The sequence below is a fragment of the Alternaria ventricosa genome (assembly GCF_023758065.1).
Source record: "Alternaria ventricosa strain BMP 2768 chromosome Unknown scaffold_11, whole genome shotgun sequence".
NCBI lineage: Eukaryota > Fungi > Ascomycota > Dothideomycetes > Pleosporales > Pleosporaceae > Alternaria > Alternaria ventricosa.
This window is the reverse complement of record NW_026055691.1, coordinates 1067402-1083440: the sequence shown is the minus strand read 5'-3', so window position 1 is coordinate 1083440 and position 16039 is coordinate 1067402. Positions and strand designations below refer to the sequence as shown.

Sequence of the window (16039 nt, the reverse complement as noted above, 5' to 3'; positions counted from 1 at the left end):
CGAATTGACCTCCACATACATCGATAGACCCTGAGATTCCAGGATTTCCCGTCGTGTGCCTGGGGCTGACCGTAGGCAGCGCTAGTCGCAATGGGCATTAGCGTACTAGGGAACTTTGGCAGCTCGAACTCAGAATACCAGCTAAGCAAGGCCCAACGGCCAGCTAAGCATGCATGCCGCTAATATCTGAGATGAGGCTGGCTGCAAATCCCACATCATTCCTTTGAGTCAGTTGCGGTCAGATACGATCTCTTGCCTTGCTGCAATTGCTCCGAGCCAACTTTCCCACGATCGATGACGCAGGCCCAGCAAGCCCAGGCATGGGCATGTACCTTGCCACAAAATGTGTCGACAGATAAGTAGTCATGTATAGACTAGGATCTATCCGCTGTCAAACGTCTTTTTACACTGATCTCTTTCTTTACTGGTAACGGCAGTCCTTCTTACGTGCATCGCTGGATACCGGTCTTCACCTCACACCTACCACCATGGCTCGGCTACACCAATCCACTCGCCACAGGCGGCAAACCCCATACCTCGCCTCTCTCTACGCACTCTTCGCTACCGTCGCCTACGCGCAAGACTCAAAACGCGGTTTCGCATTCATCGGCGACTCACACGTACCGGACAATCGGCTACTTACTTCCGACAACTCACCACTCGCATGGTACTACAACTGGTCACCATACCCGAACAGCGACCTCATTCCCGCGGACAGCCTAGAGTTCGTGCCTATGATCCACGGCATAGATGCCACGGAAGACGATAATACCGAACGCGTGATTGCAGGCTTGCCCCAAAGCAGCAAGCACCTTCTCTCCTTCAACGAACCAGACGGTACCGAGGGAAGCGGCGGTAGCAGTATCAAGCCTGAAGATGCTGCGAAAGCGTATATCGACTTCGTTGTTCCATTCCGTAATGGCGACAAAGGTGGCAGGAACTGGTTGATCAGTCATCCTAGTACAACCGGTAGTCCCAACGGCCTTGACTGGTTACGGAAATTCAATGAGTCTTGTTACGACATCGACTCAGAGAACGGCTGCCCGGCGGATTTCGTTGCTGTACATTGGTACGGCGCTTTTGATGGTCTGGCAGGCTGGTTAGGTACCTTGGACGAGTTTTACAACACGAATTCGACAAGGGATCAGCCGTTGAAGCTTTGGATTACCGAGATGGCGCTCCCACAGCAAGATGAGGAGAACACCGTCGTTATGATGAACCGGACACTGCCATATCTCGATCAGCTGGATTACGTTGAGCGATACTCGTGGTTCGGTGCTTTCCGGACAGATGATGCCAACGAGTGGACGGGCGATGGCGTCGCGTTGTTTGATGATGATGGTGGCTTGACCCAGCTCGGTGCACTGTACCTGGGTAATGGATTTGAGGAGGGACAGAAGGGCGAGGGTGCTGAAGAGGATGCGGCGAGTGGATTGAGAGTCGGTGCCGGTCTGATGGTCGCGTTGTCGATGTGCGCGGCCGCGTTTACGATGCTCTAAACGATATATGTGATGTATTCCATTTTACTGTAGATACCTTAGCGAATCGTATATAGTAGCGATTATATGTAGTAATGATTCTTGACCTAAACGTGTTGGTGCCATGTTGGGCAGCTTCTAGCGCGGCTACCAAATATCCGGTCGCATCCGGCAAAGTTCACGAAGCCATCCCCTCCATCCAACTACATACCCTCACGACAACTCCATCACCTAGCGCACATGCCGCAATGACGAGGATACAACTGCAGGCCCGAGGACAGTCCCAGGGTAGTGAAAAGAATTCGCGAAAGAGTACTGAACTGCTGCAGACAGATTGCCGAAAGAAACGTATGTCGTGTCGCGATGTGCCTCTTCCTACGTTTCACGCCAAGCCATTGTAGATCTGTCGAAACGAGCCAAACACTTCATGTTGACCACTCAAACACCAAGTACTTTGATGCGAACCCACAAAACCAAGGGTCGTTGGTCCGGGAGTTATGATCCGATTCGCTCCTCTTGTTGCGACACTCGAGACACTACAGCCTGGAGAACCATCTGCTTATCTCCTCAAACAAAGTATTGACCAAGCTTTCTCAAACGCGAAATAAGCTTTTCTTGACTACGGCGCTTACAGAATACAACCGTGACTAACACGTTCAGTTGTCTATTTTTGTCTCGGTACATGCGGTTTCCTTTGTCGCCTGCATAGCCTCACCCTGTTTGAGCCTTGGCGGCTATCCGGTCCTGATGCAGGAGATCCATATCGGACACGAATATTGCCGAACACATGTGGCGCGACGTAAACTGCTTTAGTTGGCTGTCCACATCAAAGAAGTTCGTGGTGCAGCGCGAATGTCAGATGGGAATAGTGGGACAGGGTGGGAGGCTAAGTCAAGGAAGAGCTGCATCCGTTGACCTGAGCACCCGGAGACGATACGCGGGAACGCTTGATTTATAACAACAAACAGATGCCTTGGGCTCCAGAGTATCACATCGAATCTCCTGTTTCGTTTCTAGTATTCTGTCTGATATACGTCTTCCTCCCCTGCATCGATCACCCAACTTTCATTCATTCATTCATCCAACGACCACACAACATGCGCTTCTCAATAATACCGGCCGCAGGCCTCCTAATTACCTTAGCATCCGCAGCACCACTCACAAAGCGCGACCTCTCCCCATTCCCACTAGTGAACGGCTTCCCAAACCCCTCCCAAGAAGCCATCCTCCAAATCCAAAGGGACGGCCACGGCACCCTGCCCAACGGGCCTCCACCACCAACACTCAGCCCCGATGGCACCACGAATCTCAAGCTTATCGCACTCAACGAACTATTCGAAGTAGCCTTTTTCACCGAACTCATGTCCAACGTAACCAACAAACTCCCCGGCTACGACCTCGGCGACCGCCAAGGCTACATAATCGAATCCCTCAAAGCCATCGTAAACCAAGAGGAAATGCACGTCCTCAACGCCAACGACGCGTTGAAACACTTCAACAACGCCCCCATCGAAGGCTGCAAATACAATTTTCCCGTCGTCGACTACGAAGGCGCCATTGCCCTTGCAGCAACCTTTACAGACCTCGTCCTCGGCACTTTACAAGAAGTATCCGAACTCTTCGCCCGCTCCCAAGACTTCGGCCTCGTACACGCAGTAGCATCCGTAATAGGAAACGAAGGCTCCCAAGAAGGTTTCTTCCGCGCCGAGCAAAAGAAGCGGCCAAGCGCCCAACCTTTCCTCACATCCTCATCCCGCGATTTCGCATTCACCGCTATCCAAGACTTTGTCGTGGAGGGTAGTTGTCCGAACATCAACACCATCCCGCTCAAGCGCTTCAAGCCTCTGGCGGTCGAAACAAAAGATGTCAAAGCTGAGACGCAAAACATCAAGTTTTCGTTCTCGATGAGGGACGCGGGGATGTTTGAGATTGATATGCTCAAGTTGGTTTGGATTAGTGGGCAGAATGTGCCTGTTGTTAAGGGGCTGCAGAATGTGGAGATGAAAGATGATAGGGTTATGTTTGAGGCGGAGTTTCCTTTTGAGGAGTTTGTTATGGAGGGGTTGACGATTGCGGCGGTGACGATGGGTAAGGATTCTTTTGAGGGGGCAGGTGAGGTTGCGGAGAAGACGGTGTTTGGGCCGGGGATTATTGAGCTGGATTGAGGGGTGAGTAAGGTGTTTGTTGTGCATAGCGATGGTCTTGGTCTGGCGATGAGGGCATGGTTTCTTGTATGTAGATAATTGTAATGTCTTGTGTAGCTTGTCTATAGCCCTTTATCACTCCTCCTTCTTGCATTTCAATTGAACTTTCGACCGCCCAGATCGCCCAAACTTCCTTTCACAACTCACTCATAGGCTTCGCCAGCAAAGTCCTAAAATCAACCGTTTCCCTAAAACTCTTCAAAAACTCTCTCATCGTGCTCGGCAGCTTTGGTTTATGCCAAGTCCGCATGATGCTCATTATATATTCCTCATCAGGCTCCCGATTTCTATTCAGATAGAACAGCGCATTGCCTAAGGGCATCCAGATAGCCATGATACCCGTTACGCCGAACTGCTCTTGAAGGAAGTAGTCGACTGACTTCATGATCATGCGGGCAAACGGTCGGGGGTGTGGGCGATCAGGGTGCGAAATCGAGGTATCGGTATAAAGATCGATGCCGCTTGCGACATCGAGGGTGGAGTATAGGAAGAGGGCTGTCAACCAGTAGCGTACAGTGACACAGGCAACGTCTATGCTGGGAAAGGTGATTGGCGTTGCGTTGCTAACAATCTCGGGTGTGTAGATGGCGTTAGCTTCTGCATGGACCCAAGCTTCGAGCTCGAAATGCAGTGTCCAGCATTTTGCTATGGTGTATACTTGTAGCCCTTCTCTTTCTTGTTCGCTCATGCATCCGAATTGTAGCTTGTCTATAGCGTCCAAAAGCTCGGGTATACCGCAGAGGATATCGATGAGAACGTCGTCGGACGACTTGGTCCGCCCTTTCCAAGGTATGGTCTTCCACTCTTCCTCATTGAGTATGGTTGGCTTCCTGCCGCGGATGGCAGGTCCAAGTAGCCGGTATCTTGCATTAGTGAAGAGCCTATGCGCCGCGTCGTTTTCCGCAAATATCTCCGGGCCACGGCTGACTATCATAGCTAGCTCACCCTCACAGTGACTGAGCCAGCTCTTTGCCTGGTTGGTCGTATTCGGTTCCGCGCCGAACAGCATATCGAAGAGAGCCATGACTCGCGGTACAACAAGTAGTGATTCGCTACTCGCTCGAACGGGGTTCTGTAAAGCCACGGCTGTTTCCTTCAGCGCTTTCCCGTACAGTGTTCTTCCTTGCCGCGTGAGAGCTTCGTTATCCGAAGTTACCCCCAGCTGTGTTATGCCAACTGCCAGAGCAGCCATCTGTAATGCTTCATCGCGCGTGCTAAGCAGGGGTAGCAAGCTAACAAACTCCTTTGCGTCTGTGTTGGTGGTGTGGATTACGCCCTGGGGGTTGTACATATTCAGGAAAGTCGCAATAGTCTTCTCGCTGTAAGCGGACCTCGCGAGCGCATCCGGTAGCATGATTGGTATCGACATGGAACATGGTTTCTGTGTCCCTGGAGTTGATACAGGGTTGAATTGCATTATCTGCATGCCTTGCCGAGGTGGCTGTTCGGGAGACTTCTCAGGCGTCGCATGGCGTCCTAAATTTGGTGCAGGACGGGTAGGTCCGCTTCCTTTTTGGTAGATGAAGATGCGATCCGAGTCGTAGCCTCCGCATGCTATTCCGCGTTCTTTGCATTGACCGCACTCAGGCTGGACTAGATCGCACTAAAACACATCAGCTTCACATCTTGGGTGTTGCTCGTGGGCGTTCGCACTTACGCCCTTCTTTCTTTTTCGGCACGTCACGCAGCCTTTGGAGCGTCCTGGAACTCCCACCATCTCGTAAAGTTAGAGTAGGCGCATGCACGAAGGATTTCGTCCGCGAGCGCTGTCATTCAGCGCAGAATACTCCCTATATGGACACGCATCGTCTGCCTGCTAGCGTAACGGTAAAGAAGCGCAGTCTCGTAGGGCTGTGAAGCGCCTGTAGCAGCTTCAGATCTAGCTATTGATTGGTGCGCATTTGTCTATGACGACGGTCGAAATGCTTGGGAGGTGGCTTGTATGAATTCCACGTTGTTAAGCATCAGGCGTTCCACTATGTCATCTCAATCAACCAATGATGGTTCCTTGCGCCTTACTCCTTTGGGCTGATTCTGCGACAACTCGCGCTGCTGCAGAGGGGCCCCAGCTTTCACCGCAGAAAGCTCGGGGTAGATCGAAGTAGCCATGCGATATCTTGATTACCATTGCGATCGCATCGAAGCCTTGATAATCGGTCAAGAGGACTCTCCTGTCGCATGGGGACCCTTTGCGGGGTTAATGCGCGCTGTGTACCTTCCGCTAACAAAACGTCGTCTCCTGCATACCAGCGCGAAATGTTCTCAATCCGGCATGATGATCGTCTTCAAAATGTGTGGTCAACTGGTATAACATGAAGCCAGCTCTCTCTCGAAGATGGCATACAACCAGCAACCATCATCACCTCGACGACTTTCAATCAGCTTCTACCTCAAAGCACTAGAAATCAATCGTCTCCATCAACTACACTACAACTACCTACCAAGCCACACTCCTCTCCAAGGCTTCGGCATCAATCATCAAAATGGTCGCCTCAGCACCCTCCCCCAACTTCTTCACCAAACGCATAGTCCACCCCCTCGGTTTCACAAAAACCTACAACTTCTGGCTCTACTTCATCTTCGGCGGCGCACTCGTCGGCTTCGCCCTAGCCCGCCTCGCCTACCTCGACTTCTCGCGCAACTTCTGCCCCTCGTCAGGCCCCAGCTCCAGCGGCAACGGCGCCGCACCAGGAGAATGTTACTACTACCTCAACTTCAGCCAGTACAAAATCGGGATCTTGTTGCATCTCGCTGGCGTGCTACCCGCTAGTCTGCTCGCTGTGCTGCAATTCACGCCGTTTATTCGAAAGAGGTGGATTATCGTTCATCGCATCGGCGGGTACGCTGCACTCCTGCTGTACATTGTTGGTCTCGTCGGCGCACTGATGATCGCACGACATGCATTCGGCGGCGGGCTCGATGTACAGGCTTGGGTTGGACTCGCTGGACTGGCATCGCTGGGCTGCTTCATCGTCAGCTACATCAACGTCAAGAGACTGCAGATTGAGCAGCACAGGGCATGGATGCTGCGAGGCTGGTTCTACGCCGGCAGCATCATCACAACTCGACTCATCATGATCATCGCCGCGCAGGTCATCGCTAAGCAAAACTACTACGTCGTCTGGTCATGCGCAAAGCTCGCCGCAACAGTCGCGGGCAACGTGGATCTAGCGTCTTCGTACCCTGCCTGCGCGGCTTTTGTCAACGGCACGGATCCTGAGGCTGTCTCCAGCGTCGCGGCGACGTTTGCGGTTGGGGGTCCGGAGAACACGGGGGCCGCGCTGAATGCGGCATTTGGTATGGCGTTGTGGGTGTCGTTTGCGCTGCACGCTTTTGGTGTAGAGGTCTACTTGCAGCTTACCCCCAAGGAAGCGCAGAGGTTGAGGCAGATCAGTTATCAGAGGCAGTTGGAGGCTGGTATGCGCAACCCGGGCTCTGCGGGTCTTACGGCGGATCGTTTGGGGGATGCGGAGAAGTGGGTTCCAGTTGAGACCAAGGAAGACGGTGCGAGCATGGCGAGGACTGAGTCGACTGATTCTAGTGCTGATTTCCGGGTGTTCTAGAATAGCGTATAGCGTTTTTCTTTTCGATTAGAGTGAAGTTTTGGGGGCGAGGCGTTGGAAAAGTCATTCATGTAGAACATTAGTTTATAATTTAGAGTATCATCCAAAACTTCGTCCCTAGCTTCTGTGACGATATCGATAATTCATCAGTCATCATGTCTAGCGATCCAAAATCTTCATTCGCCCAGACCTCTCACCAAGGCAGCTGAAGAGGAGTAGACAGCTTGCTCTTCGGGCCCAACACGGGTTCAGCAGTACCAATATCACTAAGTATCTCGTTAGCTCACTTCCGTATTATAGATCAACAATAACTTACCCAGGTCCCCTCGGCGCCCAATACTGTCCAGTATGACTAATATCAAACGTCTCAATCCACTCCACCAGGCTCTCCGCAGCAACATCAGGTTCAACCGCCCCTCCTTCATCCCAGAACTTATCAAAGCCCACATTACGGGTCATATCCGTCCGCATGAAGCCCGGATGAACAGAGACAATCGCAATACCCCGATCCCTCAGATCTATACTCAACAACTTCATGCACATGTTGAGCGCCGCTTTGCTGGCATGGTGACCGTAGTTGCCGCCGCCTTCGGATTCGTGTCGCAGCGTTATACTGCCGCTTTCGGATGAGACGAAGACGATCTTGGAGGCGGAGGAGAGGAGCGTGCTGTTGTAGTTGGCGAGGGCGGTGACGAGGATGGTGGGGCCGATGGCGCAGATGGTGTACATGCGCTGTTGTGCGGAGAACGAGGGCTCCTTAAGCGATTCTGTCTTAAAGTATCCGGCAGTTATGATGACGATGTCTAGGTGTGGTATGTGGTTTGATTCAAGAAAGTGGACGAGATCGCTGCCGACGTGTGGGGATTCGAGATCGACGTTGGGGATGTATGTTATGTTGCTTGCTATAATGAGTTAGTCTAATATAGCATTTAAGAGGAGTACAAATTCGCCCACTGTTCTCTGGAGGTACTGATGCCCTCGCGGTTGCCAGAACATGGTTGTTCGCGTCTGCTGCATACTTCTGTACGATGCTCGCACCAAGGCCACGCGTAGCGCCTACAACGAGTATGGTAGGCATCTTGGCGGTAGGAATAAAAGAACGAATGCTGTGAGATTGTCAATAGGAGTTCAAGAGGTGAAATGCAAGGCTCTGGCTGAAGGATCCCGATGACGTAGTATGGTGGTGACATTGCGCTAAGATAAGGACGCGTTCCAGGGTCGCGTCTGGAAGCACGCTCACCTTGTGGTAGATGTCGCTTCAAACTCCAGCTAGCTTCTCACGATTGCATAGTGGTATGCCTTAGGCGTGATGCGAGCTGCGTGAGGGTCGTTTGACTGATCAACATCGAGATCATCTGCGCTTTGGAGTCAACCTTCCACATGTGCGACATCGGCGACCACTGCATGGATTGTACAACGGGGTAGTCAGGGGATTGCTCGTATATGCAGTGCTTGTAAAGGATGGTATGTGAGAACACCAGGTAATCACAGGTAACCGAAGTTTACATTGCATCCGAACTAACCCTCATGCGAGGCTAGCACAACACGACCCAAAACTGACCATCCGACTGCCAACATACAAAGTGGATGTGGAACATCAGCCCATCGATCGACACTGACCACGTAAGTACTCCATATCAATGAGCAATACCAAAAGTCATCACCACCCAATGCATGTACATGTCTTTATGCAAGCAGCTTTTCTTCGATATGAATTAAGGAATGAATAAGAAATAGGAAAATGGATATTGGTAGACTTATCCAGACGCCATGATGAGGATGTGGGAATCGAAATGTGGATCTCATGTCCGGAGCGGGACTCGCTGAACGCCATACCAAAACGCAAAGACACAACAGGATAAATGAACTCGCGTGACACAATAAGAGTTTGCGTTGGACAGGGGAGTATGATCATCACTGCATGCGTTTTCGCTTACGCACGTCATCTGCTTCATCCTCCTCACTGCGCTCCGCAGTTTCCGCGGGATTGAGGAGCGAGTGGACATTGGACGCCATACTAGAACGTCGAGTAGGTGGTCCAGTGTCGAGGCCTTTGAAAGGGTATCTAGCTCCTGGTAGTGTCCAGCCAGCATCTGGGTTTAATGTCGACGGCATGTTTTCATTTGGCGGTGGAGAACCGTGTCTTGACGGTGCTTGCCGTGGACCGCGGGGTAATTGATATGATTCCAATGCATCACGGAGCTGCTGGTCACCACCTCCGATAGGTGGATGGCGCGGTGACGAGGGCCATTGTGTGGAGTTGTAACCAGAAGCATATGGCGAATTGACAGCAGGGTTGGGTGGCTGCGGTTGCCAACCATGTAAGCGGATATCTGCCGAGGTGTGCCGCCTATATAGATTATACGGAGGGGACAAAGCGCTTGGCACGTTGCTCCCCAGATTTGCATTTCCCGGCTGCTGGACTTGTGGTGGAGGAGGTGGGGGTGGCTGATGGGAAACTGGGGTTCTGGCTGAAGATGGAGAGTAATTACCCGTGCCTATTGAACCGTAACGTCGCGGAGAAATTGCAAGATGCGCCGGGATCGGAGCCTTGTATGGAGCTTGCCGTGAAACGTTCGCCAAGGAACCTCTCCGCGAGTCTGTTAGATTGTCCTGTGGCATTTGCCGGGGTGAAAGGGGTGGACCGTTGCTGTTGTCTACCTGCATAAAGTAGGATTGGCGTGCGGAGAGAGGTGCATCTTCTGGTGGCTCCAATGCTCGGAGCATGTCTGTTTGTCGAGCAATTTCACGCTGCATCATAGCGACTGGAAAAGTCAGTGTATGTCGCGAAGATAAGGTTTGAGCATTGATGCGTACCATCCCTATGGATAGGGTTTTCCGGGTCCGGCACCATTTGCATGATGAGGTTTGCAAGGTCCTGATTCCACTGTATAATCTATTAGCTGTTGTATGTTGGAGTTTAGACAATTGACTTACTTGGTGGCATTTCATCATGCCCTCGGCTAGCACCGAACTCCTTTGAGTGAGGTATGCGCAAGTGTCTTCTGATCGTTGCATGCGCGCATGCATGTCGTGGAGGTTATACTCGAGACTCTGGAGGCGTGACTCGATAGGGTCCGGCATGGGGTCGACTGCCTGCCCAGCTGGTGGGCCAGGGGGCATTTTGGGCGCGGGGAAAGACTCGCGATGGACGAGGGCATGTCTAGAAGCACGTCGCTTGATCTCGCGCAGACCGACCAGATCGCCTCTCTTGAAGTTTCCGTTGCCGTGCTTGAACTCCCATAGCGGAGTGTCTGGCGATCCAGTGTGGAAAACGTCGCTCACTGCGGCAGTACAGTCAGCATGTGATGCATGTCATGGCGGAAGGAACTCGGACACGTACCCTTGTGGAAGCCGTACATGTTCAGCTGGCGCACAAATGAGGAGATGTTGGTGTGCTTGAAGTAGGACCTGGGATTTGTTAGTTAGAAAGCCTGAAGCGGCCGTGGCTTCAGGTGTACGTACGAAAGGACTTTGGAGAACTCGCTAGAGGGGGACATGACGAAACTCTCGTTAGTGCTCGCCCAGGAGATGAGGTGCTGGATGCTCTGGTCTTCGAGCATGCTGTGTTGTGTTAGTGTCGCATTGCGTGCGTACTGTTGCGGCACACGTACTTGTATAGCTTGTGTATGAAGGCCGTTTGGACGACCTTCGGCTGTTGTGCAGCTGCGGCAGCGCCCACTGCAGGCGCCGTGTTGCCATTGGGAGGCGAGGTGTTTTCCGAATCGCCGTTTCCTTCTCTTTGCGACGGCAGCTGGAACGAGACCGATTGGGTGCGCTCGTTGGGCGGGCCCATGGTCGACGACGTGGGCGTGATATCCATGGCGTCCCGTGACGGCGCAAGCCTCGGGCTGGACGAGGGCAGGATGGGAATCGACCTGTGCAGGTTGGGATGGTGAGGGTCGCCTGAAAAGGGACTGCGGCGGGCCTCTGCGACAGATGCCATGTGGGCGATGTGGAGAGCAGGCGTGGTGTTGAGATGTCAGGCCTGCTGGGTGCGTGGAGACGGGCGCCCGGGGGTCGTGCAGGGGAAAGGGAATTGAGCAGCGAGCGATGGGCGCAAAGATTCAGAAGTGTCTCGAAAAATGCTTGAGGTCGGGTGGATGCAGGGTCCCGACTTGCGGTGGCAGCGAACGTGGGCGGGCGGAGAAGATGCGGAGGAGCATGCGATGTGTGTGGCCGACGTCGCCGCAGAAGCTTCGAATCGGCGGACGAGCGTCTTGGAAGCTTCCTAGGCTTGGGGATTTCTTCTAGCGCCTGCGCGAGCCGTAGAAATATGGTTCCAGAAAAAGTCGGCGTGGCAGACGGTGCCAGTGGTCCTTTGTCGGATCGGGAGCGGCCGTCGCTGAGGAATAGGAGCTCGCGCAGTCCGAGGGGCAGGTCCGAGCGCTGAAGACGACGACAATTCCAGATGCTCCGGGATACTGTGTTTGAGCGTGCGAGGCTTGGCGGAGGGAGGAGAGGACAGGTTCGTGGAAACTTGCAGACTGCGAGGCGCGGCGAGATATGCCGGCGTGTCGCAACACTGGCTACGGACGGAAAGGAGGTCCAGGCACGGGGCGTCGAGGGCGGAACGGTAGCGCTACCGCTGAGAATACTATGGGGGATCGCGATGTGGGAGCGTGCTGCGGGAGCATCTGAAGGCCTTTGCGCACCACCAACCGAGCCAAGTGTCATCCAACGCTGAGGGGGCACATGGTCGCGTTCATCTATCTATCTAACACTGCCCTCAACACTGTGTACAGCTCTAGGCACATCAGCGCCCGCTGACAGTCGCCGCACCAGTCTATGGCCCGCCGTCCGGGTTTGCTGCCATGGTAGGGCAATGGCATGCAGCTCACGGCAAAGACGTCCCTCCTTGTCGACGTTGCATGTGCCCGCCACCCCTGTCGTCGGCCAGCTGCAGGTCGAGACACTGAAACATTGCTCGACCATAATAACCCACCGCTAATATCACTATAACGCGAACTGTTTCTGCTGCGGGGTCAGCATATAATGCGCCTCATATGCCTATGCTCCTCCCACTCCCGAGTGCCCGTGATGCGGCTGCGGATGCGGAAGGCCAGTGGCACAGACTAGAATACCGAACCTTCGCCAGACTTGCCTCAAAGGCTGCCGGGGAGCTGAAGCCGACTGACTCCCTTGCCCATGGTCAAACATTGCTAGTACGACTCGCGAGCATCGACGCCATCCTCGGCTTTCACGCGTGGTGTAAGCCAGGGGAGGGTCCAGGGTCTGCAGGCAGCCTACACGCACAGACCTCCCTGGATAAACGTCAACCACCAACCTTCCTCCGAGTCAGCCTCGACCGACTTTCCCCAGGCCAACCCAGGTGCCGTCAACGCAGAACGTTAGCTTTACCCCGACGCTACCACCTGCCGTCACCGCACCAGTCTATCACCGACCGCTCGGGTGGCGAGTCGCATCCTATCGATAGCCCTGCCTTTGATCGGCAGAAAAAGCAGCATGACTACCGACTTCATCGACGCGTTTCGACGCATGCATGTACATGAAAGAGAACAGGCACTCAAGGCATTAACGTCAGAACTATCACCCTATGAGTGGAGGACACTCCATGCCACGACAAGCAGTCGCACCTTCCAATTCGACGTCATCGGCAATCTACCCGTTGAGCTAGTAGCCCAGGTGTTCTCGCATTTAGACGTTGCTGCTCCTTACCGCTTGCAAAGTGTCTCAAGACGATGGAATCACACTCTCCAGAGCTTACACGTTATCAAAGCAAGCCTCGACAGTTGGTACCAAGGTACTGTCAACTTCCAAGATGCCGACCATGCTCTATGTCAAAAGAAAGCCCGCAAGATAAATGCCTTTCGTACCGGCAAGCCGCGCAAAGTCTACAAGATAACACCAAAGGACAGTATAGATGATATCTATCTAGCAGGAAACAATCTTATCTGGCAAAGCCTGACCTTCACTCCGCAAAACCAATCGCGAAATGTCTGCGTACTCGATCTAGCTACATGGGATCTTCGCTTCCTGGGTGGCGAAGGCCGTGAACGAATTATCGACGTCTACGTATCTAATGAGATTGTGGCGCTAACAACCTGGGCGAACATCTGCTACGTTCACGAATTGCATGGCAAACGAGGTTGCAAGAAGTTCAGAGTACCAAACAACAACTATTTCGCCAGCGTTGCCTGTCGAGAGCGCACTGTCGCATGTTATCATATCGACTCCGGTTTTGCATCCGTGTATATCTGGGAATACGACTCCCAGCGTGGAAGATCCTTCGACATTAAATTCGAACCCGGTAACATGTTCTGGGGGACAGATGTCGTGTAAGTAATCTCTGGGGTTGCTGAGCGGTGCTCGTATCCTTTGAAGCCAAGGAATCCACCAACACTGGGATACTCTATGCATTCTTTGCACGTAAAGCTAATCAGAGTCTAGCGAGAACGAATCACTTGGCATTGCTCCTATCATACAGCCCGCGACCCAGACAATCATCTTATTTGCCAATGCCGCACGTAACAATGACGTTCCTTTCCACCAACAGTTCTTCGCGTTCGGTCGCTACACATACAGCGGGGAGTGTCTCAGCACACACCACGCAAACCTCCACGGGGTAACTTCTCTCTCGTATTTTTCCCGTGATCCAAACACCTTTGTCCCAGTCGACGACAAGCAGAACATACTGTCGATAGTCATGCGAGACACCAACGGCAAGTCATCCTTCCTAGTGCGATTCAACGAAGAAGAAATGGACATGAGTGTATGGGAGGGTTCCCGTCTTTACGAACACCCCGAATACTTAGATACCAACGGTGCCATGGCGTGGTGGAAGGACACATGCTATGCCGCATTCTGGGACGGGGACGTCGAAGGCGAAATGCGTGACACGATTGCGCTCATGGATGGGAAAATCGACAAACATGACATGAATGCGGTTGAGGGCGCCAGTAACGGCAGAACCTACAAGCCCATCGTGTCTGAATCAACAGACGACGAGTCACTCGACCTCGATATCAACGCCCCCGTCGTTATGAACGAGAACTATGTTATCAGAAACGCGGGGAATATGTTCTACATACTCTGCTTCGACGACGACGATGAGGGGAAGAAACCGCAGGAGAGTGGATCGTTCTTTGATCAGGGAGAGCTTGAGGTGTTGAAAGCTGCGGATACGTGGTTCGATCGACCACATTACAAGGGGTGGCTACAGTCTCGGCCATATGCCCGTGTAAAGAAACTCTGGGGGCCGGAGCTGGAACGACGGAGGCAGGAGCTTTCATTATCTGCAGAAAGTGACTAGTCGTTTGCGATATAGTAGTGTATGTGTAGCAAACCTTGGAAATGCGATAGGGATTCTAGCAACCCTAGTAACGCTCAATACAGCATGACCTGAACAATATCTAAATTCTTCATTGCGCCCTAAACACCTGATCTACATCTCCTACCTCGTACACCCTAGCATCCATAATCTCTACCCAAAAATCGTAATCTCTACTCCCATCAACCCATCACTAGTCAGTCGAGCATGCCCGATAACGAATCTGAACTGTGAGATGATAACCCCATCAGATTGGCACGATCATTCATATCAAGTCATATGCTCATTCAATACATCTATCTTGCTATCCAATCCCGTTCAAACTCCAGTATATCCCATCCGTCCGTTAAATGCTATCGATCGAATGCCGTAAATTTCGCGCATACTTTTCTCTTTCATCGTTGTCGGCGTCGTCATCTCCCTTCGATCCCTCCTCAGATGCAGACACTAACAGGACCAGCTATTGCTTGCCCTCCTGCTCCCTCGATAGACGGTCGTGCTCATCGATATCACTAAATCACAGTCAGTAAACCATCCTCAACCAGAGCACATGTAACACGAAAGAGTAAGAAGGAAAGAAACATACGTAGCCTCCCAAGGATAACAAATCCAAACATCCCCCACCGTCCTCGCCGCACTATACCTCCCCTTGAGAATCTCCTGCGGCAACGCCCCCTTCTTCGCCTTATCCTTATTATGCAGCACAAAAATACTGAAATTCGTCTTTTCACCCTCCCTTCCCAGCTTCTTGACTGCGGCCTCCACATCCTTCTCCAACTCCCTGACTGCGTATTCCAAGGTGGTTCGGGTGTCGTCGACTTCGTCAACGATTAACACGTTCTTGCCGATTAGATTCGCCATCTCGAGAGAGGAGAGGTCGAGCCATTGTGTGCGCGTGACTTTTGTGCCGGGCGTCTCGACGTCTTTGTCTGTGGTTGTGGGGAGGGTTTCGTAGAGGGAGAGGCCGATGGCTTGGATGGGGATGTTGGGGCTGTTTTCGCGCTTGAGGAAGGATCTGGAGGTTTAGTTAGACTCTTGCGGTGGGAAGGACGAGGGTTATGGGCGTACCGCAGGATGCGCGCGGGGACGTAACCACCGCCGCCGATGGCGATCATGAGGTTGGGCTTGAAGTCATTGAGGATTTGGTCCGCGGCTTCTTGGCACAGCTTGTGCACCTGTGGGGAGGAGGGTTGTTAGCTGTGTTCTTTGTGCTTTGTTTGCTGCTTGGTGTTGCGCAAGGGTTCGAGGGTCGTGGTCGCATGGATAGCATACGAGTCGAGTCTCCAGCATCGCTTTCGACAACATCTGCATGGCGCGATACCAGCCTCGCGCCGTATATGTCGTGGTGACACAAAGACACCTCACGCGCGTGCGTGCGCGGGGTGTCTGATCGCATGTGTAACATTGGACCTCGAAAGAACGTACCTGGTTGTATGTGACGTAAACCTTCTCGACCATTTTCGCGGTAGTATTCAGAGTAATATCTCCAAGTGTAAAGAGTGT

At 52.7% G+C, this 16039-nt stretch overlaps 8 protein-coding genes across 8 annotated transcripts; 5 read left to right on the top strand and 3 right to left on the bottom strand.

Annotated features, from left to right (window-relative positions):
* Positions 1-488: 488 nt before the first annotated feature.
* On the top strand, positions 489-1499 carry J4E93_006863 (uncharacterized protein; the record flags this gene model as incomplete). The annotated part of the gene is made up of 1 exon (XM_049344773.1): positions 489-1499. The coding sequence occupies one exon, from the start codon at positions 489-491 to the stop codon at positions 1497-1499; it is 1011 nt and encodes a 336-aa protein (XP_049198427.1).
* A 1076-nt stretch (positions 1500-2575) lies between these two features.
* Positions 2576-3643, top strand: J4E93_006862 (uncharacterized protein; the record flags this gene model as incomplete). The annotated part of the gene is made up of 1 exon (XM_049344772.1): positions 2576-3643. The coding sequence occupies one exon, from the start codon at positions 2576-2578 to the stop codon at positions 3641-3643; it is 1068 nt and encodes a 355-aa protein (XP_049198426.1).
* A 175-nt stretch (positions 3644-3818) lies between these two features.
* J4E93_006861 (uncharacterized protein) lies at positions 3819-5036 on the bottom strand (the record flags this gene model as incomplete). Its single annotated transcript, XM_049344771.1, has 1 exon — positions 3819-5036. One exon carries the CDS (start codon positions 5034-5036, stop codon positions 3819-3821), a length of 1218 nt encoding a protein of 405 aa, XP_049198425.1.
* Positions 5037-6165: 1129 nt separating this feature from the next.
* Positions 6166-7245, top strand: J4E93_006860 (uncharacterized protein; the record flags this gene model as incomplete). Its single annotated transcript, XM_049344770.1, has 1 exon — positions 6166-7245. One exon carries the CDS (start codon positions 6166-6168, stop codon positions 7243-7245), a length of 1080 nt encoding a protein of 359 aa, XP_049198424.1.
* Positions 7246-7557: 312 nt separating this feature from the next.
* J4E93_006859 (uncharacterized protein) lies at positions 7558-8534 on the bottom strand (the record flags this gene model as incomplete). Its single annotated transcript, XM_049344769.1, has 2 exons — positions 7558-8143; positions 8527-8534. The coding sequence occupies 2 exons, from the start codon at positions 8532-8534 to the stop codon at positions 7558-7560; spliced, it is 594 nt and encodes a 197-aa protein (XP_049198423.1).
* Positions 8535-12744: 4210 nt separating this feature from the next.
* J4E93_006858 (uncharacterized protein) lies at positions 12745-13548 on the top strand (the record flags this gene model as incomplete). The annotated part of the gene is given in 2 exon segments (XM_049344768.1): positions 12745-12750; positions 12769-13548. The coding sequence occupies 2 exon segments, from the start codon at positions 12745-12747 to the stop codon at positions 13546-13548; spliced, it is 786 nt and encodes a 261-aa protein (XP_049198422.1).
* A 191-nt stretch (positions 13549-13739) lies between these two features.
* J4E93_006857 (uncharacterized protein) lies at positions 13740-14518 on the top strand (the record flags this gene model as incomplete). Its single annotated transcript, XM_049344767.1, has 2 exons — positions 13740-13744; positions 13792-14518. 2 exons carry the CDS (start codon positions 13740-13742, stop codon positions 14516-14518), a joined length of 732 nt encoding a protein of 243 aa, XP_049198421.1.
* Positions 14519-14996: 478 nt separating this feature from the next.
* Positions 14997-15994, bottom strand: HPT1 (hypoxanthine-guanine phosphoribosyltransferase; the record flags this gene model as incomplete). Its single annotated transcript, XM_049344766.1, has 4 exons — positions 14997-15048; positions 15123-15551; positions 15605-15711; positions 15962-15994. 4 exons carry the CDS (start codon positions 15992-15994, stop codon positions 14997-14999), a joined length of 621 nt encoding a protein of 206 aa, XP_049198420.1.
* Between the last annotated feature and the right edge of the window lie 45 nt (positions 15995-16039).